General features: G+C 39.4%; 1 protein-coding gene across 4 annotated transcripts in view; it reads right to left on the bottom strand.

Moving 5' to 3' along the window:
- The window catches only part of DCLK1 (doublecortin like kinase 1), a 237,456-nt gene that overhangs the window by 11,342 nt on the left and 200,872 nt on the right, over nucleotides 1–25,242 (bottom strand). For all 4 annotated transcript variants that reach the window (XM_071737573.1, XM_071737564.1, XM_071737581.1 and 1 more), the window contains 6 exons: nucleotides 19,987–20,133; nucleotides 15,638–15,771; nucleotides 14,865–14,942; nucleotides 14,113–14,209; nucleotides 12,239–12,319; nucleotides 5,052–5,165 (listed from right to left, as the gene is read on the bottom strand). In XM_071737573.1, coding sequence (XP_071593674.1) covers nucleotides 5,052–5,165; nucleotides 12,239–12,319; nucleotides 14,113–14,209; nucleotides 14,865–14,942; nucleotides 15,638–15,771; nucleotides 19,987–20,133 — 651 coding nt within the window. The remainder of the gene's footprint in view (nucleotides 1–5,051; nucleotides 5,166–12,238; nucleotides 12,320–14,112; nucleotides 14,210–14,864; nucleotides 14,943–15,637; nucleotides 15,772–19,986; nucleotides 20,134–25,242) is intronic.

Raw genomic sequence — 25,242 nt, forward strand, 5'->3', positions numbered from 1 at the left:
TCATGCTCAAAAAGATAACAGTACAAAACTGTTTGGTTTAAAATTGCACCAATTAAATTCAAAATAGAAAATAACATTGTGTCCAGGAAAGTGTGCTCATGATATTACTTAAGGAATACAGATCTTTTAAGTTTAGTTTGTCATTAGCAGAACCGTGTGCATAGGAACAAAGAAAATGTGTTGTTTTCTCTAATCCTTCTGTGCTGCACTAACAGACAGTGGAGACACCATTTAGCTGAGTTAAAATTTTAGGGGGAAATATCTTGAGGGAGACATTCTGCCTGCTTTAAAAGTGTAAGTTGTGATGATTTTCACATTTTGTCCTATAAGGAAAAAAAGCTATTTTGTGCTTCAGTAATAGCATGGAATATATTTCCAATACTGATGACAGAGTCTAATTCTAAATTCAGAAAAGCAGCTCAACACATTTCTAGACATCAACTACTTCAAGGCTAGCTAGGAGGTAACTGCAGATTTAAATTTTTCTTGATGACTTCCCTGCAAGTGTAGAATTTAACAATTTATTCCATTTTGTTAAAACAATACGGCTTTCATCTTATTTACAATTATTTAAAGGACGTTTCCTGCTTAAAACCACGAGAACCTTGTTCCCAGTGGTCTGTTAGCTTACCTACACTGGTCTGCTATTGCCATCTACTGGCTTCCTTCTATGCTGCACGTAAAATACACAAAAGGGCTGTTTTCTTAAAAAGCAGGTTAAAAATATTGCCCTGAAATCGAATAGTTTAAAAGTAATATAAAGAAAATCGGGAGAATTTCTTCCTAACACGATTTGAAGCGATTTGGTAGGCGTGGAAATCCTGCCATGGGAAAGCCGCCTGTGGACCATGAACCCAGGTGAGCACAGACAGTGGGTGGGAAGGGACACCCAAGACATGGGTTCATCTTTAAGCTGAGCAAAACTCAACGGCTAAACCTGGCCTCTTCCACACTACCCGAGAAACCCCACCCCTGAAAAAGTCACTTGGATTTTGTAATCTTATATTTTTATTTTGGCAGAACAGGGGGGGCAAGGACCCATCTGCTGCCTTCCACGTACTGGGGTGCAAGCAGCAGCCCCGTGCTGCTGTCCCCAGCTCAGGGGGTACTCTGCTTCCTGAGCAGCTTCTCTCTTTTCCTGTCCTATTTGATTCCTGCAAGTCTCCAGCTGGAGTTTACTCCCATTGTCAAGATGAAGGCCTCATACAACCCTACCAGAACGCTATCATTAGTCTTTTCCTCTGTCTCAACAATGGGAAAAATACAAGCACAAAAGTGACAATGTACAGGCAAAGCTTTATCACTTCAGACAAGACACAGATTAAACCATGCTCACTTCCTATATGGAATTATAGCACACCTCTGGATCACAGAAAAAAAGTATTTTGGCTCTTGGTTGCTTTTGCCACTGCCACTAAAGCCCAGAGGGTAAAAAAAAAAAAGGATGGGATGACATCCTTGGAGAACTAAAGAAGAAGCAAAAAATCCATTCCCAAACGATAAAAACTATTTAGTAACAGACTGGTTTTATGTTTTTACTGCAGTAGTAGCTTTTATAAACACCATCAAGGATCTATGAAATACTATTCCTGTAGGAAAGCTGCAGGAGAAACCCAATCCCACAAATATTTTGGCACATGATTAACAGTAAAGGCAACCACTCTTGGCACAGACCCAGGGGCACTAGCCCAGCCTCTTCTGTGTCCTACAGAAACCTGTAGTCAATGTACTCTATGACAAGAGTATTAGAGCAGGGCAAGTGATCTGTCTTCTGCATACTCTCCCATCAGCAAGCAGTGCTTTTTAGGTTCCTGTTGATTCTCTATCTGTTTGAAAATCTATCTCTCCAATTAAAGTTTTGCTGGCAAAGCAATGTTGATTTAAGGGATTTTTTTCCCAGCTGACATGGTTATGCTGGCAGAACGTTTAATGATATGTGAATGTATCAACAGAAAGCTCCCTTTGCCTATATAAAATTAACTGTATTATATAAAATATAGATTAACTGTATAGTTAATTTTGATTGAGGAATCACCTTCCTCTACATCAGCAAAGAAACTATTTTGCTAGGCATGAAGAACAAGTTAATTATGGTAGTTTGTCCAAACTGAAATATCCTTTCAAATGTGGAAAAACTTGAAGTCTGGACACATGCATGAGAACTTTTAGGATGTCTCTGCCCTGAATGGTCAGAGCCAACTTTTACTGAGGATTTAGCACCTCAACAAAGCAGACCAAAAGAGTCAATACAAGACATTTAGACATTGCTGAAGGAAGCAGTAGCCACAGTAGATGTATGTAAAACACATGTGACTTCAAACTTCCTTGCAGTCAAGCAAGCCCACATATTTGGGAATTTAGTTTTCATGTTACAGTTTTAATTGGTGCATATGATAAATACTGCTTGAGATCTCTGAGGTGTGTTACTTATTCTTACCGAGGGAAACAGGCATAAAATATCATACCAGTTTGAGGACAAATTAAGGACTAAATACCACAGATTAGCTATCTTTGTACTAGAACAGAGTTATAAAACCCAAAATAATGCTAATATTTCTCTTTTATACTATGTATAACTACGTATAAGCTTACTATGTAAATATATGCACATATTAACACATTAAAACACACAAGCACAACTGTGTCATAACATATAGAAGACAACTCCATATATTATGTACACAAGCACTCTCAAAAAGTTACAGTAAACACAAAGGCATGCACAATGAAACACTATTTTTGTAGAAAATATTCTTTAGTGGTGAACAATATGTTAGAGGATCTGTACATACTTAAAAAATTCTAAATGTAGAGCAGGCTTCATTAGTAAAATGATATTTGAAATTTCCAAATGTAAATTTCTGATGACATTCATGTCAAATATATATTAAATATGCTTTCAAATGCAGAAACAAATGTCAAAGGCTTTGTTATTTTGCTTTTGGATTTGTTTTGCTTATTAGATTAGTTTTGTGGAAAATAAAGTAATTTGTTTTTTAAATTAAAATTATCTATCTTTCCAGAACATTAAAAAAACACTAATGAGGTCTCTACTTCCCCACCTCTTCCAAGATGTTATAAAATACTTGACACAAGCTACCCAAACCACCTCCTGAATTCTGTAAAAATATTCTAAAATTTCTGCCTTATAGGCCAAGTAGCAGAATTAATCATGACAAAGTATGACCTTCACACAAAGAGGTGATAACTAAAATAATCTGTTACATTTCCAAATGCTAAAAAGTAATAAAAGTCATCAAGAATATAATAAAACATATACATATTATTTTTCCTGAGGTGTAATGTTTTGCAGTGGAAAGATTCACTACAGTGCCTTTTTCATTACTCAAGTATAAAACTGTAAATAATTCCTTGGCAGAAACCTGGGGCAAAGAAAAAAAAAAAAAAAAAAAAGAGGAGGGTGGGGAAATTAAAAACATAAAGGAGGCAAGGGATGGATGAGGACAGAGGCATCAATTCTTGCTTTTAAGCTTCGAAATTGTTAGCATGGAGGGTCTGAGCAGTAATTCTCATGGACAAGCGTGCTGGCAGTCCATTGGAAAGGAACACAGTTTCACTTATTCTGTACAGAACATACCTGCATTTCGGATGAGCAATGGGTATGTGATGTTTTAGTTGTGGGAGAGTTGTTGCAGTATTATTGCTTAAAAATGAAAAAAAAAACCAAAACAAAAAACCAAAACCATAAAAACAAACGCCGACTATGTTAGCTGATGACTGAGAAAATCTGGGAAAAGCATGAGGAACAACTTGCTTCCATGTTGAGGACGGTCAGGGTTGGAAAGAATAAAGAAACAATATGAGCAAGGCACAGCTTGAAATTTTAAGTACTTAAACCAAGTAACTTTGAGAGAGTGTCCATTTTGCTGCACAAACAGTTCACACCTGTGAGCCAGATTGCATGTGCTGAGCTGAGTTTCCTTCAGGCTGATTTAACTCACACTGGAGGGGCTGAACTGAGAAACATGAAAGTGGAAACTGTACAAGTGTACATGTGCAGCCACACCACCTGTAATTTATGGAAGCTGGGAATGAGCACTGAGTAATCTGATATGGGAATGGTTATGTTTAACGTGTCACTTTTCTTAGTGACTATTTGAAGCGTTAACATTACCATGAGTAAAAAAAATAAAAGCTCACAAACACAGGCAGATGTATCAAAAATGTAAGGGATGTGCATATTGCTATTCAATGGCATTAGTATGAATAGTCTCATAACACACTGAATATATTCTGTGTTCATGTGTATCTAGCACATGTGTACATCATTGGGAAAAAAATACAAATGCATGGCACTTATGGTCCACTGAGGATGCCACTGAAACCTCAGTACTTGGTCAGAAGTTTGGTCAAGCTTGGCTTCAGAAGCTCTGACACATTCTAACCTGGAATGCTTAGACTGGAATTGCAACCTTACTGAAGGCAGCAAGGAGCTCCATGAAGTCTCTATCCACTTAAGTCCTTCTGCCTGAAGAGAAGCAGCTTGCACGTGGCAGTACCATAAAATGCTGCTGCTCAGATAAATCTGAAGTGTCTAGACTTGTATCAGCTATGAAGGTAGCAGTGAGGCATCATAGCTCTCTCTGGTGTCTTCAGAGAAGCTCAGGATGCCATACAGATTTTCTGTTCCAGTTTTGAAGTAACTTCTACTCATTGTAAAGTGCTGCTGTCCTGCTACAACCTCTGTGTGGCCCCAGTCCATGTGATGATTCTGCTGCCAAATAAAATGCTGTGGTCCCAGAATGCAAATTATTGAACCTCCATTTGAGTTAGGTCCACTGATCTTCGGCTAAAAAGTGAGAGTGTGGCTACCCTTAGATCTTCTAGGGCTGTGAAATAACAATGTGACTCACAAGGAGAATCAATGGAGAAACTGAGCAGAATGCCAGTCTAACTACATTTATAGCAATTAAACACTCAAATTATGTACTTATAAACCCTCTCTAGTTTCTTTTGGTGGCATGTCCTAAACACACCCTGTCTTGTGGACACACACTGTAGTGTTTCATCTATGTATTTCAGATGCTTACTGCTATGACAGAAACTCCAGCTGCTGTGCTGTTCGGCTTAGGGCCTGTGTTGAAATGCTTCTTGATCTTCCCAGCTACTGAGAGCTGATGTTCATTCTCTGGAAGGCCATCATCCTGCAGAGAAATAAAGGCAAAGAAAATTTTAGAGAGAAAAGGTGAAATAAAGAAATGGCAAAGTGATTCTGATAGCACCTGTCAATAAAGAAAGTTTACCAAAAAATTGTCATGTAATACAGGTCAGTCAGTGTCTCCATCAATATATCTAAGGTACTTGATAAGATGAACACCATATTTTGTCATCAACCATTTTTTTTCTTCTTGTTTCCCAAAAATCTTCCTCTCAAACTTTGGTAAATGTTAATTTATAATAATTGTAAAATATTTTATTATTCTTTCTACAATGTCTTATCTACCACTGTTATATTTCAAAGCCTGATAATATTGTACCTGATTATGATTCTCTTTGCTCATCACAACATTTAAGCTTACTGACCTCAAAAGTAAAACAGATCACAAGAGATTACCAAAACCAGAAACCTCACTTTGTAGGCCACAGGAAAAGATCTCCAAAAGCCCTGTGAGACACCAATGAGGTCCCTGTCTCATTGTAAAAGTTACAGACTCATGGACTCCAGAGCTGGATGAATGTTCCAGCCATGGGTCAGCCAGTGAGGAGGCAAGGTGGGAGCTGAGACATCCAAGCTGAGTCACAGAAGCCAGGGATGCTATGGGGAAAGGAGAAGCAGAGGTACAGACTGTCTGGGAAAGCAGAGAAGGGCTGGAGCCAGCTGTGGGTGGCCCCTTCTTCCTTGCTGAAAGACACATGTTCTCAACTTGAGCTAACCTGAGGTAAAAGCAGGCACACAACTACATGGCCAAGCAGAGGCAGACACATGTTCTGCTGTTGTGAGCACCAAGACAGCTGTGTGTGAGCTCCAGGCCAGAAGCTGTGCAGATGGGCTGGGAGGTGCCTCCTCTCTACTAGGACATCCCTCTTCCCAGAGCAAACCTGCCTGTCTGCACCAAGGCACTCGAGGCAGCCCCAACACTGAAGCAAAGCCCTAGCAGAAAGAAGGGAGTTGGCACTTTTGTACCAGACAGCAGGTTGAATTCAAGCCCAAGAGAAGAAAGGAGTCTTTTAGAAAACTTTTTAGAAAAAAAGCAGTTTCTTAGGCCTAAAAAAAGTACAAAAAGTCAACTCTCACTGAGACTTCCCTGCTACCAGAAGATGCAGGATTTCAGGCACACAGAACAGCCAGACCAGGCAGGATACCACTGGCCATCCACAATGGTCTTTCAATCTAATACCTCATAATTTGTGTTTCTAGCAAGAGCTGAAAATTTTCTTAAAAATTCACTTAAGTGAAATCCTAGCAGAATACGGGTGAATAAGAGACAAGATTAGAGTAGAGAGAGGTTACAGACCTTTTCCTTGCTTTGAAGCATTTCTAAGTGCACTGAAATAGTTACAGAGTCCCTGCAGTAAATCATGAGTTGAGTGAGCATATGGGATTTTTAGGGAGGTTGGTTAGGGTTTGTTATTTATTTATCTTGGGGAGTTAGTGTTTAGAGATCCCTCACTCACCCCTTAACAAAATGTCTCAGATGGCAAAATGTGGTCAAGTGCACACAGCTGCAAAACACAAAACAAAACAATACAACCCAGTAGCTGATTACTGTCTAACACCAGGGAGTCTCTGCTCAGTGGTATCTGACCCCTAAAAATAACCTGCTTTCTGCTGACCTTGCCTTTCCCAGAAGAAAGCTCCTCTGAACTCTTCTTCACTGAAAGGGCACAGGAGGGAAATCACTCTATTGGCTTTCTTGACATGAGAACCTGCCAAAAGTTCATGTCCTTTTGTCATAAGACTGAATTATGGAGAAGACAATTAAAACCAAGACTGTGGTAGTATTTTATTGGTGAAGCACCACACCCATAGCTCCAGTGGCAATGTGCCAGAGACACATAGCTTGGGCTCCAGCTTTTAGATGGTAATTACTCTACCGTTAATAAATTTAGTTACCACGACTGATGGTGCTACTTGATGTTAATCAGTTATTTTTTCTTATATTAATTTTTTTAATTATTTTTTTTTATTCCAATGTGCTTTATAAGCAAGTTAATATATATTAGCTGACTGCTGGAATTACTTCAGCCAGCAATAAATTAAATAGATGCTGAGAGTGAGAGACGACAGCTGTTTAGCTACACATACAAAACGTGCTGCTCTGCAGTGTAAAAAGGCAAGAAGCAAAGAAACCCCATCAGATTCACCAGAATCAGCAGCATAAGTTGTAGAATTAGAGAACAGGCTAAACATTGCTGACAAGAATTTCATCAAGTTTCTGTAATGGGAAGGATGTCAGCCCCCAAAGAGCTTAACTGTTCCTTTCCCCTGTTTTAATGCTTTGTACAGGAACTACTTCCTGCAGTTAAAATCATGGAATTTCATCTCAGCTTTAGCAGTCAGGACAAGATCCAAGATGTTTTAAAGATAACTAACTAGTGATTTTTGGTGGTCGATTTTGGAAACTTGAAAGGGTCATGACCTTCAGAAAATGTTAACTGCTGGTTCCCTGAAAGAGAGGTTTTCCTGAGTGTGTCTCAGAAGCTGAGCAGTCAAAATCCTTCAACAGGGTGAAGACTCCAGTCCAGAATTTGGATTTTTCACCCAGACAACATAAACTGGTTGGGATCTTAAGATATGTAGTTTTTTATCAGCCTCCACAAAATACCTTTCATGGTCTATTTGCAAGAAATAAAATAATTAAATAAAATAACGAGGGGGGAGGGAGGCAGTACATTTTGGCAACATGTGAGAAATTAAGAAACAATGTTTTGATATTTGCATTTCTGTCTGAGGCAGGAGACATTGCCACTCAAAGAAAAAAGAAATGTTGAAAAGAGGGAAGAAAGTTCAGGATTCCCAGACTACTGGTGCCCTGAAGCACTCAGATCTATTTCACAAGCCAGCCATAAGAGCTTCACTTTCCAGGTCTAAAAGCATCAGAGGAATAGGTCATTATATAAATAACAGAAGAAAAGTAGAGCAAATGGAAGTCTGAGAAAGCTGGAAAATCTTTTGGACTCTGTTTCCTTTAAGGACTGCAGGGAAATTTTTCTGTGGGCAGTGTCCTGGAGTGTAACCAAAAGTAGTCAATCTTACTAATAAGAAATGTCTTTTTAATTTTACTTCCTTGTAAGTGTTCAGCTTATTACTAGTTACAGCTTGGTTATTAATTTCTTTTGCACACATATTTCAAAAGCAGACATGGCTAACAAAATGTGTAAAAGCTCCAGTTTCCCAGATTCTTTTTAGACTGGTGTGTGCCATCTTCTTCCTCCAGTAACAACACACCACATTTTATACTGATTATTTTAGCAGAAAAAGATTTGCAGAATACAATCCATCCCTTTCAGCATTCCCTGCTCAATGCTCTATTAGGAAATATTTACCACCTATACGAAAAGGGAAGAGTAGGTTTGTTCAATAGCTTGTAAAGCGTAACTCAGGTTATCAATATCATCAATGTTTCAAATGTCAGATTGCAGACTTCCAGACTCTCTTAGAATTCTTTGGTTTTGCAAAAAATTGGAGCAGGTAAAGGACAGAGCTGGGGTCCCTGTACGGGAAGTATAAACTGATGGATTTGTTTCCAGGTCTAAATGTACTGTAGAGACAAATCCAAATAAAGTAAATGGAAGGGGCAAGGAACTGCTGCTGAATTGCATTTGGAATTCAAGATCTCCATCTGTGGCAGTGGCACGTAGCCAGCATCTTTTCAGGTTTTGTTTTTTGAATTGAAAACAGCTGGGATATTATTGACAGAAGAACTGGAAGAACTGCTTTACTGGTCTGACTCTGACCATAACAAGTTTGCAGTTTCCAAGAGGATTCCAGCTATTTTTATAGCAAAAACTGAAACTGAAATGAGGGTTGGCTCCTACTGAAAATGTCAAAGCACATTCCAGGAGTCTCAGCAATTTACCAAGTAATCACATAGAAAGCAGCTATAAAGTAGAATGGCTATTTACAATCTACAAAATAGTTTTATACAGTGTAAGCAGTTATGACGCTTCTATCAAAGGTTTGATCAAAGAAGAGAAAATGGTTTTTAAAACTGTCAAAGAAAACACATGCCTGCTTTTCAAGCCAGCTGTCCTGTCCAGCATTTTAGCTGCAAGTTTACCACCCTATGAATAGGTTCAAAACCAAAATAAGAAAAGGGGAAGTCTAGCATTTTGGTGTCATGGAAAAGTACTTTCAACAGGCTATCTGGGAAAACAGAGCATTAGGTGAAAACTCCATGTGCCATTTCTTCTCAGTAAGACAGTGTTTTACAAAAGTTGCAAATAATTGCTTGGGTAATTAGTACACCTTTTCATAAACGTAGTAGACCTTTTCATAAACAGGGATGAGTGTATTAAATCCCTTCCCTGAAGCTGGAAAAATGAAGTACAGGGAGGTGTATAGGTGGGACAGACTCCCATCAGCTCAAGCTGGTGATCATATGGGGATGTGAGGTTGGATCTGACACCAGTGAGATCCACACACCATACACACCATACACCATACACACCATACACACCATACACCATACACACCATACACCATACACACCATACACACCACACCAGCCTCCATACACCAGCAATCTGTCCCTGCTAGGCTTTCCATTGTGTGCTCCCCAGACCAACTTCTTTTTTCATGAAAAATTGTCTTTTTTCATGAAAGCATTTAAGCACCTGTTTCAACTCATGCATGCTCTTATTTCTCCTGAAGTGAACTAGGATTTTAATGCCATCTACTTAATTTTATGCCTAATATTAAACATTTCCATGTGTGAAGCCTTGAAATAGGAGTGACGTTTGGAATGTGCTCAATCAAACACTTTTCTGAACTGGTCCCAGTGCTGGCCTTTCTCCTTCCAGAAAAAATATCTGGAGGGTACATAAGAGAATTCAAAAGAGGTTTTGATCTGTGCTGTGAACTACTGCTGGCATATTGCTGAAGAAAAAATACTGATTTGACTCAGTTACTAAAAGCAGCAACTGGACAGAAAAAGAGAAATTACAGAACTGTCATGGAATTATATTTTTCACTTATTTATGAACATAACTGCTATAGGTTTTGATTGCAAAGAATTATAATCAGCATTAAACCATGAGAAGTGCAGCAGAGCTTGACCAAAGGTAAATTGGAGTATCTTGTTTCCAACAGTGCATTGAAGTAAATGTTTATGAAATTTTGTATTTAACAAGGACAAGTAGATCTTCATCTTTCCCTAAAAAAATTTATCAAATGTATCAAACTAGCTTTTTAATCCACTTGTACTTGGCCTCTACATCATTCTCTGGCAAAAGGCTCCACATTTTAATTTACTGCACAGAAACCCAGGACTTTGCCAGGGTGCTTCAATACCAGACCTCAGGTTAGTGGAGCTCTGGAGTGTCCAAAGACTTCATCCCCTGGGCCCTTTCCCTGTCTCTTCCCATCAGCAGGCACTGGTGAGGGCAGGGTTAATGTCACCTGCACACCATCACCATCCTGTTACTGACAAAGAGCTGCATCTCTCCTAATACGTCTGTCCAACATGGCTCCCTAAAATACATCATGCTGTAATGGAAGCCAAAATAAAATAAAATGAAACATTTAAAAATTGGTGTCTGAGGGGAGATTAACAGTTCCGGTGTGGTTTTTTTTTAGAAAATGAGAAAGATTAGTGACCACATCCTTGTGTGGTGTAAACAAGTGGCATTTCAGTAACCTCAGCAGCAGAGTGCAGACTGACACCACGGGTGACCAGGACTCTCTGCAACTTCTGACTGGTCACTTCCATCTCTTCTTCAGCCCCATTCCAAAAATCCCCACCTCTCCTGATCCCATGGAGACAGAAAGACACCACAATCCCCAGAAGTCATTATCAATTGTGAGAGAACACTGTGGCCAAGCACAGCATCTGGCACCAAAGAAAATTAATGGTTCTGCTGCTTGAATGTCATCTTAAAAATGAAAAGGGTTTCATCAGACATTTTTCTGGATCCTTCTAGTCTTCATACACTCCAGAAATGCTCTGTATGATAATAGTATTTACAATCAAAAAAAAAAAAAAAAAAAAAAGAAAAAGAAAAAGAGGAACAGTTTGGTCTATAAAGAATCCTCCAAGACCAAAGTACATACTTTGTAAACATTTAACTGTTCACCTCTGTTCTGGGATATATGAAGAACACTTTCAGAAAACAGATTAACACTTGAGGCTACTGTATATTTGAATGTTTAGTGTACTAGTAAGAAAAAGATTTTGAATATAGCAGCTGAGGGACCAAATAGTATTCCAGGGAGGAGTGCACACTCAAACTTGCAACAAACAATGCAAAACATTATATATTCCCCTTTTAGTTTTTTTTTTTTCCATGCTTGTCCCAGTTGCATTTTTTTCTCAATTTTCCCTTCTGAATTTGAATCTGGATTTCCTGCAGTTTTTCCTACTTATCATCCAAATACTTTAGGACATATTAAATAGCCTGAAATAATTAACAAATATTAGGTAGTGTCCTTGTCTCAAGATTAATTTAAGATGAATCTCTTTATTCTCTGCCACATTTATCCACATGCCACCTCACTGCTTACCACTTTCATGGCAAATGTCCAGTCACTTAGAGATAAGCCAGGATACATAAATAGTTATTTCATGGTAACTCAGATTCAGTGGTTATAGCTGCACATAAATACATGTATATTTCAACATCACAAGCTAAATATGATTCTCAACATTTCCCTGTTTCATGCTGGATCAAGTAGGCTTAACACTATGGACTATATTTCAATAGCTCTTAATTATGAGTGTCAGATTTTTAAGTCCATCTGATTTTAGGAGAGCAAAATGTGTCACTGAATCCACAAGCTGATTTTTAGAGGTATAAATTTGTCAAGTGTGTGGTTAAGATTTGTTGAAAACCTGGCCCAAAAATATTCCAGAGGAAATGTAGCTGAGCATGCATAAAACAGTGAATACTTCAAGGTACGTGTGATACACTAAATCAGACTGTAACCCAGCTTATTTCCCATAAAATCTGTGGTATTTTTAGAATGTGCTGGCTCCAAAAGGACACAGTAAGGACTTGACAGAAAAGAGCTAAACAGTGCCAAATTACAAGCAGCATCTAGGAGCCTGATAATACTTACATTAACCCATGGGTGCTCAAGAACTTGCAAGGCTGAGAATCGCAGATCTACATCTACTTGAAGCATCATTGTGATAAGTTCCTGAGAAATTGAATATTGGGTCAATTTTAAAGCACATTTTTAAGGAACAAATCAATATTTAATATACTGAAGTATTCTTCAACTGATTATGTAAGAGAGCTCAGTGAGAGAGTGAACTACCAACTGCAGAAATTTATTTAGGTCATTAAAAAACCAAAACAACTATGAACTGCTGCAGTTCAATCTGAACTTTTAAATCAGTATCTAACAGTACCTGAAAAACTAGAAGACAGTTCTGAGTTACAGTTCTGTAGCCATCATTTGAGAGAAAAGCACTTAATGCATAACCCCAGAGGGTTGCATGAAATTAGGTTAGCTTCCCATTAAGACAAAGCCAAAGCCTCTGGAGGAAAAAAAGCCAGCAAATCCAGAATTTAAGCTCTTGTATAACAGAAGATATTAAAAAAAGCCAAACACATAAACTTCTGATTTCCTCAGCAATCACCTTGTGTTCAAGTAAAAAGTAAATAAACACATCTCTAATTCCACCAGTGAGTGGACTGCCCAGAAAACAGGATGGCAAGACAGCAAGAAAAGGGGTACTACCAAAGACCAAAGTTAATAATTCTTGGTAACAAGGAGAAGTTAAAAAAAACAGGCTTGTGCTTTTAAACAAAAATTTCAGACTAAGCTCTATGGAAGAAGGAGTTTCACAGGAAAACACCAACTGGCAAAGGACTTGCAGAGTTCTCAATAAAATGCTGCAAAGAACCCCTCCTATAACACCATGATGTTGTTTTGAGGACTCTGTTAACCTCTTTAGTTAACAGGCTAAAATGTTAGTCCTGATCACACTTCCCTTTAGAGTGGAGATTCAGGAAGTAGAATGCTAGTTTCTTTGCATGAATCCATAGTTTATAATTTTTTTGTGATTAATTAAAACACTGTCACTCTGAAAGAAACAGGGATTTGCCTGGATTTGCCTTATCCAGGCTACAGAAGTAAACTGGCAGAAATTAAGCTCTTACCTACAGGATCATGATATGACTAGTTCTATGGGTTTGGTTTTGGGTTTTTTTTACATACAGCTGTGTATTATCTCTGTCTCTCTATATATTTACACACATGACAACAGTGAATATCAGATCCTTAGATGGTCTGTGACTTAAACTATTGCTGCAGCACAGTACTGAGTTAAAAAACTTAATCTGCTCTGCAAATATAATGAACTCTGTCAGGATCTTTAATTGAAAATTATTGTATCTGTTTTAAAATGTCTCAAGCTCTATTGCCTGTATCACGTGCCAAGAGGTGCAGCCCATGAACTGGTGGACAGAAGTCTGTATTTTGTACCAAACTGATGAAAATAAGGAGTCACAGGCAATGTGAGGCCTGGTTCTTTGACAGAAGGTTCTTTGACAGACATATCATCTAATGAGATTAATAAGGGGAAAAGAGCCTCCCTATAATATTATTATATAATATTCAAAGGCTCCAGGTTGGTACCTGGTCCCCATCATCAGTACATACAAAGTGCAGTCCCAGGGAGCTTTCAAGCTGAGAAGTGTAGGTTAAGCAAAGCTAATTAAAATTTTTCTTGATCAGTAAAGGCTGTTAGTGAGCCTTGTGTGAAATATCATATAGAGATAGGGTCCATTTCAGAACCACCTGGAGTCTAAGAGACAGTTATAAAATAACATGTAATTGGTGACCCAGAGGAATTTAGAGGTATATCAGGAGATATAAGAAACACTTCAATGCAGCACTGTGACAGAACAACATTCATTAGATACTAGCACTGACATTAATATTAGAGAAGTATCAACAATATAAGCAGATGTATAACTATCTACCTTTGCAGAGTCAGAAATATTGTCCCAGTATGGAGATGGAAAATCCACCTGTCCCATCAAAATCTGATCAAAAAGTACTTCTTGGTCATCCCCACTTCTGTAAAGTAAAAACCAAACACAAACAACAACAAAACCCACAAAGAAATTATTTCCAGAGCTGGTTTCAATAGGCTTCTTGAAATTGTTTTTCAGTGGCAATCCCTTAGCATACTTTTGGAAGAAGTTGGTTTCCCCCAAGCATGCAACCAGGGATGTGAATTGTGAGATCATCAAACGAAGTGCATTTGGTAAATTCTTTCTGAGGTAATCTGCTTCTCTTTAGTATTGCCAGCAACTTTGCAATTGCTTTGAGGGGGACAAAAGATCTGACATTATTAAGCCAGTTATTAAGTGGCTAACATTTTTATTACCTTTTACCAACCACAAAATATGTTGGATTTGGTCCATGAAAGAAGATGCTTATTTCACTGGGTATTTTAAGCTTCAGGCAAAGGCACACTGAACCTGTACTGGAGGCTCTCGTTTTGTAATGAAATGATGTTACAACTAAAATAAATTAACATGAGACAGAGATTTCATAGTACAATCACAGACATTTATGGGGTTTGTGTAAACTACTACGCAGAGTATGGGGAAAAAAACCAAGCCCTAAGAGCAAATACATTTTTCCAGTGGGAATCTCTGTGCTTAATGAAAAAGCAGCACAGGGACCAATTCACAGAACAGGGATGGTTGAATAGATCAGTCCATACCCACGGAATGGAGGGAAACCACAGAGCAGGATGTAAGTAATGACACCCGCTGCCCAGATGTCCACCTTCAAGCCATATCTAAAAGTATGAGAGACATGATTAGAGACATTGGACTCTTGGGAACTAGAGTACAAGAACATAGGATACATTTTCAGAATTATTAGTAATGTCGTATCATCTCATCAGAACTTTCCCTGTGTCCTAGCTACTTAGTCTAATTCCACTTTCAAATATTTTTACAATTATATCTTAAAATCACATTATATCAGAATGTAGGAGTGCACAGAAGATACTGTGCTGTATTCTTGAATTAGACATTGATGCCTATCAACATGGAGCCTGCAAAGATGACACAGGCCAGCAATTATTTACTCTGTGGAACACACCAAAATCAAAAAGGACAGTTCATGGTAATGAAATAAAATTAAGGGACTAAGGGTAGTTAGCAGTCTCTCTCTAAGCAGTTAGCTTAGAGAATACTTTTATTATAGATGCAAATGGCTAGTTAGTAACTCAGTGTTAAGCTGAGAAATTTGAGGGCAACAGTTGGCAGAACCTAATATAACTCCAAAGCTGGCCCTGCTCTGAGCTGTGGGGACAAGATAGCCTCTGGAAGTCCTGTCCAGCTAAATTCTTCTATGAGCTGTGATTCTGCCTCATGGCCAAGCAAAAGCAGCACAGAAGTCTTAAATGCAAGGATTCCTATCTGGCACATTGGTGCTAACATGATCCACTGTGTAGACATCAATGAGTCGTTACTAGAAAGGATTTACCCAGTTTCAGCAATGATTTCTGGAGCTACATATGTAGGGGTCCCACAAACAGTATATAAAGGTCCATCCACAATTGTTGCTAGGCCAAAGTCTCCCAGCTTCAGGGACTTGCTTCCATCTTGGTGTTCATAAACCTAAATCAGGAGAAAAATGCAAAGATTTAACACAGTACCATCAAGGCAACTACTATATCATTTACTAACTGCCTGAAATCCCCCTAATTCACAGTTTTTTCTTTCTCCTTGCCTACAACGTACTTCTCTGAATACTTTGAAAATTGACAGACAATTTGGGCACCTTCCCCTGAATGCACTCATATTTCACAATCAAAATTAAAATCCCCAAATTAATGCCCAACTTGACCAGCTACTCCTACATCACAAGCAACATTTATCTATAAGAGTTTGTAAAGGAAAATCCTATATTTTGTTCATACAAAGATGCAATAAATTCTACAACTGACCCTTGAACAGCTCATTTGGTGCAAAAATGAAAACTTGAAGTCTTTTACCACCAATTTTTACAGATCTGCTATAGCTTATATAACTAATATATAGCTATATAACGAGTTATACTTTACAGCTCTCCCCAAGTTTCTCCTTTGTTAATGTCAGACATGTCTAGAGAGGAAACCTCTCTCTGTCCCAAATGCCCTGCTACCAGGTGATACAGCCATAAGCAGACATTCAGAATACACAGAGTTCTACTCCTTTCTTTATGTTATTTTTAATAATACATCTGGATCTTTAAGGGGACCAGCAATTTAAAATGGATTCACATTTCTCTGCTACTAAGCCAGAAAGAAAGATAGGCTTATAGAAATGCACTAGAAAAAAAGCAATTATGGTTTTATTAAAAGCACAGATTGTTAAATACATCTGGTTCCTGAAACTAAAGAAAGTGCTCTCTCAAATGGCAGTAATAAATCTAATTTCAACAACAGTTTTAATTAAAGGCCAGAGACTACAGCTTTAAATATTCACTTGCTGAAAAATGTAAAGTTTGCAATCACACATCAAGAGCTGAATCCAGTCTAATTAGCATCTCATATTCTATTTCAGCTTTATCTTCCATAAAGCCCTCCCTGACTTGTGTTTACCCAGCATTCATAGACTCCCTCCGTCAACACACAGCACTTGTATGGATCATAGATCCTGGAAATTAATTATGGAAAAGGCTTATTCAGCAGTATTTACCAATGCAGAAATTTTGGTATGGTGCATTTTCTCGTATTTTGCCCCATCTGTTTCTAGGAATTACTTTCCTTGGAAAACTACTGCAGCTGACTTGTAAAACTGAAGAAAGTAACTTTTCCTCACCCTGTTATAACTCCATATAAAAAGGAGCCCAATATAAAGCTGTGGTATGCTGCTTTCCAGCCAAAGAATGTGAAAGATAATTTAATGCTCATGTTATTCAGAACAAACCTATGTATGTTCCACTGCATTTAAATACTGAAGGGCAATTAAAGAAATGGAGATTAGTGCAAATTACCTACTATGTAGTGCTTTCACTGTTTTAACTAAGCAATAAAACTGTGTAATTGTACAACATTAATTGAATGCAGCCACACATAATTGTGTGCCACCATATGTATCCTATTACTATAAAGACTGCCCATATTTTCTAAGCTGTTCTTGTGATCACTGCAGATGGCAACAGTCAGAGAAGTTGTTCTCTAGGGTTTACTAAATTGCCATAAAGACATCCCATGTCTTGACAAAATAAATGTGCTAAATAGCAGCAATTATGAAAAATCTTCCAATTAAAATATTGAAGACACTCCCTAGAGAACAAAAAGAAAATGTAACAAAATCACAGGTATTCAGCACACCCTGAACTCTTAGACAGTTGACTCTTAGGTGCACTTTACATGCCTTGAGGACACTAAGGAATATTTAAGCAGTTACAAAAATATAGGGTGCTGCACATAGGACTCTGAGATGGGCTCACACACATGAAGATTTATTAGCATGGTCTGTAGCTGATGGCACACATCAGCTCTAAGTGTGAAGGTTACTCTGGGGGAAACGAAAACACTAAAGGAGAGAAAGAGGGAGGTGAAAGGGAAAGCTCATCCAGGAGCCAGGAAAAGAAGCAATAAGGAGGCTCCAGATGAGCATCCTCCTCTAAGCTCCTTCGGAGCAGGATGTTCCCCTTCATCCACCATACTTTCCCTATAGTAACTCTAAAGCTTTTGGCAGGCCTTGCTCAGCCTCCTGTTATTTTTTCCTGATAATGAGGGTCTAAGTCTTGAGGTATGCACTGATCACGGCAGATGCTGCTCCCCCTCTCCCCTCTGGTTAGTTACTCTGCTTTGGGCAAGTCCTGTTATAGGATTCCCTAAACCTGGAGCTACAATCCGATGGGCAGGACAACGGTGCAGGGGAAGAGGCAGATTCTGACACCGGTGGCCCAGAGAACCTGTTGTAACAACACTACCAGGGGGTTGCAGGTGCAAGGTAGTGACAGTGTGACAGAAACAGCACTAGAAAAACAAGGGAAAAATACCATTGATATTTCATCTAAGATGAACCTAACCTTCACCTAAGGTAAAGGGTTACAGAGCTGAAAGCAAAAGGCAAGCTACAGAAGGCAAGTAGAAAGTCTGTAGCAACAGAAACCCTGAGACCCAGCTATTTTGCAAGTGTTTTATATGCCAAAAAATGACCCTAACTGCAATCCTGTGATACAGGGAACTACCCATCCCATTTGACAGATAAGAAGAAAAAGATAGAAAGGTCAAGAGACACTAAGGCCACAGACAGACAATGTCAGAGACAGGGTCAGAATGCAGGTAAGGCTGATCCCAAAGAATTCTAAACCAGTCTCCATTTCTTTCAAGTATCTAATAAAACTCAGAGTATTAGTATAATCTGTGAGCCAAATGCTGACTTTTAAGAGTTAGGATGCTGCAAGAGATTAAGTGCTGCATCCTCAACTGTTAAGAAACCAACATCAACACAAGACCATTACATACATGCACTTGGAAAATCACTAAGAAACTATTCAGCTACAATGCAAACAGTGTGATTGTTTCTTGCAGAGATGGCTGAGCATGCAAATCTAATCCTCTCTCTGTTGCCCCCACCTCCTGCCTACCTTTTTCTCTTCCCCCAAAAGCTTAACTCTACTGTCACCAGGATTAAAGTATTTAGAGACATGCCAAGACAGCACCAGGGCAAGCCTTGCCTTGAACCAGGTCCTTCCTGCAGTCTCCAGGTCACAACAATAATGAACCCTGGCAAGTGACTGCTATAAATCCTGCATGCAGCTACCTATGAAAGGAGTGTCAGATCTTAGTGTCCAGTGAAACTTCTACCCAACACATTTTTAGCAGTTTCTGGAATATGAGAGCACACTACTTCCTCATCCAGAACTATAAAGGCACCTGCCATTAGAGGAAGCTCTAATGATAAAAATCCCATTCCCTGGAAGTTCAGTAAGAGCTACTGGAGTCAACTTTCCCATAAAACCTCTCCAGTGTCAAGCACATTGTCTATGGAAATGCACGAAGTCATGGCAGAGACCGCACAGCTGAGATAACTGAGATTCTAGGTATCTTAAATCTTGTTTTATAGTTGCAGTATATATGGAATATTGGGACAACTTAATACTGGAATATGTCAGCAAATCTGGGAAAACTCAGGAGACAGTGAAATAATCAAGAAAAATAATTTCTCAGAAAAAAAAACCCCAAACTACATCAGTTGCAGTAAATGCTGCATACAATGCAGTATATGCTGCATTCAAGAATGTAAAATTCTCAGAAGAAAGATTAATTGTCAGGGAATGCTTTTCACTGTCGTCAGTGGATAGGGTTCCCACAGATTCAGTCAGGAAAATAAATATTCCAGCTTTTTAGTAAGCATATTAATAAAAATGCTCTGTGATTATTTGGGAGATGCATCAGGGAAAGGAAGGACTCTGAAGCCTCTTCCTGGTTCTGCCCTGACACGATCAGGGCATAGGATTTGTATTCACTGTGCTTGTAAAACTGATCACTGAGGCAGCTGCAGAAGTACAGAGGGATCTGTCAAGGAAAGAACAACTTGGTATTTTGGAGAAGCTTGGAATTATACTGTAACTCACTCAAGGGTCACTTCTCGTGGTCACTGGAACAGCTTCTGTGTCCTGGGGAACAGCCTAGACACAGCAGCTGATGTTAGTGTGCTTTTTGGTGATAGCTGTTATCCTTAGGAAAGCTTTACAGTGCTAAGGTTAACATTAAAGAATGAAGATTAAAAGACTAAAACAAACTGGGGGTGTATGTAGAAGGAGGGAGAAGCACAGACCTTTTCACACACACCCAAGTTATCAACAGTACTGAAAGCTAAATTTTCACTTACCAGGAGATTTTCTGGCTTGATATCCCTGTGGACAATGTTCAGGCTGTGAAGATATTTGATGGCACTGGCCAGGTTGTACAGCATCCCACTTGCATCCCGCTCTGTGTATTTGTTGGTGGAAGTAATAGCATCGAAAAGATCTCCCCCCTGGAGCAAAATGACCACAGCATATGAGCAACAGTGCTTGTGAAATTACAGAAAAATTTAAGGAATATCAAGGAGCATCATTTATAGAAGAGAAGGAGGGAGGATCAGTACAGTTTTATTACAGCTATAATGTGTACTGAGATGACATCTTACCTAATGGCAGCTGAACATGCTAAGTAATTCAGAACCATTTGTCAGGGTTTGGTTCATCAGCCAAGAGGCTGGATTCTACACTTTAAACCATTCCCACCTGCTGCTGCTTTGGTAAAATGGCCAGCACTTGCCAACCTCTGTGTTCAGAACCCCTGCTGCAAATTTCTGGCATGCCTGTGTAGTTGCCCATCATGATGCCATGGTGGCACTTTATTATTAATAACAGATGGACCCCAATTTTTTTCCCAAAGTCTGATGAAACCCTGTAAGAATGAAGAAATTCTGAATAAAACTCAAAGCAGCTACCTGCCATTGCTGCTAGCATATTTTGGAAGTCTGTTTCCATTTCATAAAACTTGGAAAATACAGATTTTTGAAATAACTTCCTCTACACAAGATACTAAGGGTTCAGCTAATGCTGAAGAAAGGAAAGGAGAGGAAAGGAAAAGAAAGGAAAGGAAAGGAAAGGAAAGGAAAGGAAAGGAAAGGAAAGGAAAGGAAAGGAAAGGAAAGGAAAGGAAAGGAAAGGAAAGGAAAGGATTAATTGGAAGTCCCCAGAGCTGCAACAGTCTTCACCAGGATCTGAGACAGCTATGACATTTGGACTTTATTTCCAGAGCTGAACTGGCAAGTGGGAAGAAGAAGATATAAGTGCCTGGAGAAAGACCAAAAATAAGTTTAAAGAAGAGATTAAGGATGAAGGTTGACAAAGTGGAGGAAAAAACAAACATCTTTTGAGAGATACTACCCAGAGGTATTGGGCATTTGGCCAGAATCAAAGCAGCACTGTAAAGGAAACACAAATCAACAGAAAGAAAAAAAAGAGGAGGGAAATTATAATTCTGCACAAACAGTGGAAAAAGTCCCTGTTTCAGTCAAAACATCCAGGAAAAAAATGTATCACAGGAGACTGTTTTTTCAAGAAAAAGGAGGTATTTTCTGAAGGCAAAAGAAGAGTTCCAACCTTGAGAACTCTCACGATTTTCTCAATAGCCTCAAGTTATTTGGTAGTTTTTTTAAGGCTCAGCTCCAGAGTAAATACTGTTTTCACTAAGAAAAAGGAGGAGGGAGAAGAATCAAAACAGTAATTTTTCCAGGAATCATGTCTAGTGAGAAAGAGGTAGGAAAAGGCAACCACCAAAGACTCAAACCTGAGAAAACAAACATTACTTGTTAAAAAAACCCAAACAAGCTATTAAAAATGTTGTGTTGTTGAAGCGCAGCTAAAGTCTGTCAAGAGCAGTTTTTTCCCCCTGAAGATGCAAAACCCCAGCTTTGGAAACTGCTTGCAGCCAACCATTGTCAAATCTGGACCACATCAAAACCTCTTGCTCTGGCTGGTGACTGATCAAGACACATCAAGATACTTAGTGTCAAGGAAAAGGAGGAAGAAAAGGCCAGACTAAACCAGATAGAGTACTAGAGGTAAAGGCCAAATATTTGGCAAAAGTACAATACCATGTACTTCATGGCATGAACTGATCCCTATGTATTAGATATCAGCATGTGGCAAAATATGTGGGATAAATAATCTATCTTCCTTAAACTCCTTCCTGTGAAGCCCCTGTACCAGCTGCTTTTTAACATGAGGTTGTGGATTAGACAGATCTTTGGTCTAATCTGATATGTTCCAGATGCTCAGGAGAAGTGTCAATAACATCAGTACAGGATTTGCCTCCAAACAAAGAAAAGCCTGAGCTGAGATGTGAGGGGTGAGAAGGAAAGAAGCTGACCTTTAAAGAGAAGTGAAAATTTCAGCCTAAAGTCAAAAGAAAAAGGAACAAATGTTAATGCACAGGGGGAAAAATAACAGAAAAAAAATCGAGTTTTATCAGGTGGTCAGCAGCAGAACCACTTTCTCCAGTTAAGCAGCCTACTCTGCTCAGTAAAGTTTCCTTCCAGGTATCCTGGTAAGAAAAAAGAGCATGTATTTAATCTGTGGGATTCTCTGCTGTTACAAGAGAAGTGAAACCCTGCAAAGAGTTAACAGAGCTGACAGCTATATCAGGCAGAATTGTTTTCAGACTTCCCTTTCCCTGAAGAGCACTTCAACCTGCAAGGTTCTGCTTAGCCAACTCTCACAGCAGGTCACTATCATTTATTCAGGCACAAGGGGTGAGTTCAGGATGAGATTTCAGTCTTAAATCCCCTGTTCTGGAGTGAAATGAGAGCAGCAACATCTGAAGGCAGTTTTTATCATCTGTGCACATGAGGAAGTATACTTGGAAGTACAGTAACCAATTATTTATTTATAACCTTGTTATGTAAATGATATAATCTCTCTTTTCTTCTGCAAAAGTGAAATCATATCCTGGAGCAGTAAAGGAACCTCTGCAATAAATCTTGCTTGTTAAATTGGCCAAAGCCCTGTTAGGTTTGAATAACAATTTTGTTTCGCTGTGTAAAAAGGCAACGTGCCAGAAACCAGGTCCTTGCTTCCTTTTACAAGCACCACTTGCAATGTGTTTATATTTGTATTTATGAAGTGCTTTTTCTTACACTTTACAAAGCACTGAGTGGCCTATCTGCCAGGAGGTGAGGGGGGGGACTTGCAGCAGCCACTTATGTCAAACATGTTACTGCCAATTAATGCAGGGTGGTATTAACTGAGAGCCTGCTCTGCAGTATCAAGCCTTTTCTCCTTGAATTTCTTTCCTGTCTCTGAGTTTGATTTAAAGTCAGGTCCTCAGAAGTCAGTCACTAACAGATGGTTAATCAATTCTAACCATGCACACCATGAAATGGTAACAGTCAGCAATTGGTGAATTAACAATTAATGTCTTTCCAGAAATACCTTCCCTGGTGCCCATACAAGGCTTTTTAGTTTTTCCCAGTTAAATATCAAGGAATAGATGCTTGCTTCAAAGAAACAGAGTTAACTTCCCAGGATTAGGGTATTTCTTCTAGATGTCTTCTATTATTCCACAGAAAAGTAAAGAACATTAAAACAGTGCTCCCTAGGAAATCTGAATTATGGAGAGGTCTATAAGCCCTTCTGTAGCATAACTAAAAGCATAAATGTCTTGGTATGTGCAGCAATCCTGAATAATAATGAAGAAAGAGTGCAAAACCCTAAGTTTTTCCAGAAAGTGAATATAATGGATGGTTTTCTTTATATGCAACTTTTAGGCCATTTATTTTGTAGGAGTTTTTCGTCCACTCCTCTCTTATTTAGTTGAGTAAGAATTTGATTAAAAATACACCAGAGACCAAGTTTGAATATTTTTCAAGCATGAATAGCACAGCAGGTTGCACCCATAAAACCAGCTATGGGCTTATGTTGTGGTATGGTAGACAAGGCACAGCTTTCACTTCTTAGCACACCTCATGGGGCCAAGCTGAAGGATCTGTCAGTGCTGGCTGAAACTGGGGCAACAGTGGATTTACAATGCTGCACAAAAGCATTGAGGTACTCTTGAGAAAGCTCCCATGGACACCAGGAAAAACCTACAGTAACATGGATCTCAGAGTGAGATCACTCATCATAGAAAAGAGCAGTAATTCTAACAAAAATAGTGTTAGCTGGATAATGGCATCTGATGTGAAGCTGTGCTAATTTTGATTTTGCTCCTGAGTGTGAGAGAGGGCTGTGGCTATGGAGAAGGTGGGGAAATTCTTCTGGGACTGGTTACACAGCCGTTGTGTGGAAGATTGCTAGGGTTTTGGTTTTTTTGCTTTGTTTTCTTTGGATTTAACCTCTCCATCAGAGACTAAATGGGGTTGGTGGGTACCCTGCCAGCTCCTTGTCACCAGCATGCCCTGGTGTGCTTCCTCAGAATTCAGTGATGGGGGACAACAGGGACAGCTGACCAGACATCCAAGGCCAAGTAGAGCATTGGGCACACTCAGACCTAAGAGGCCAATCACAGAATGACAGAAAGACCTTGGCTGGAAAAGACCTCCAAGATCATGGAGCCCAACCATTAACCTGACAAGTCCCTAACTAAACCATATGCCTAAATACTATATCTATATGATGCATAAATACCCTAGACACCACTGCCTTGGGAACCCTGTTCCAATGGCTGATAAACCTTTCAGTGAAGAAATTCTTCCTAACATCCAACCTAAACCTCCCCTGGTACAACTTGAGCCCATTACCTCTTAACTTGAGCCCATTACCTCTTCTCCTACCACTTGTAAGTTTATTGAACAGCCCAATCCCTGCCTCTTTACAACTTCCTCTAAGGTGCTCTCATCTCCTTAACTCTGATGCATGGCTTGAGTTTCTCTGGAACAACAAGACTGCCCTGGTGTGACACAAGGGCAGGGGAAAACACACCCATGGGCCACTCTTGACAGTCTCCTGCCTTTGCACCGGGGACGCAACGTGTGTCACTGCTGCTGCCCTGGAGCACGGGGAAAGATGGAACAAAACAAAAAAACTTTGAATTCTCCTTGCTGTCAGATTCTAGTCCAGAGACTGAGAAGTTCTTTATGAAACACTTGGACCTGGGATCATACTATCTAACATTTCTGTGAGGTGCCTACGGCAGGAGCAGCCCCTGATCTCCTCCTACAACCAGAACAAAGCAGGCAACAATCCCTCCCGCTTAAATCGCTTTCTCTCACGACCTCTGGTGGTGGCTGTTCCTATCGCCGATACAGAGGGTGCCTACCAGAGGTGACTGCACTCAAATGAAGTGGAAGTGATGGGACTGCCAGGGTTGGGGCTGCCTGATTTGTTCTGTTTGCACACAACAGACCCGCACACAAGCGCTGCTGCTGCTGCTGCTGCTGCACACCTGCATTGGAATCTTTGTCCTTAAACACTTAAACCTGTGGATTTCCCAAGTGCAGGCATGATGCTGCTCCAGGAGGACGTGCTGAGCAAGACAGAGAAATGCAAGTGATGCCTGGAAAAATCTTCTTCCCACAGTATAGCTGAGGAAGGAAGGAGAATCACTAATCCCAATAGTGAATGTGAAAAGCAGGCATATCCTGTTGAAGTACACA

The sequence above is a fragment of the Heliangelus exortis genome, chromosome 1 (genome assembly GCF_036169615.1).
Source record: "Heliangelus exortis chromosome 1, bHelExo1.hap1, whole genome shotgun sequence".
NCBI lineage: Eukaryota > Metazoa > Chordata > Aves > Apodiformes > Trochilidae > Heliangelus > Heliangelus exortis.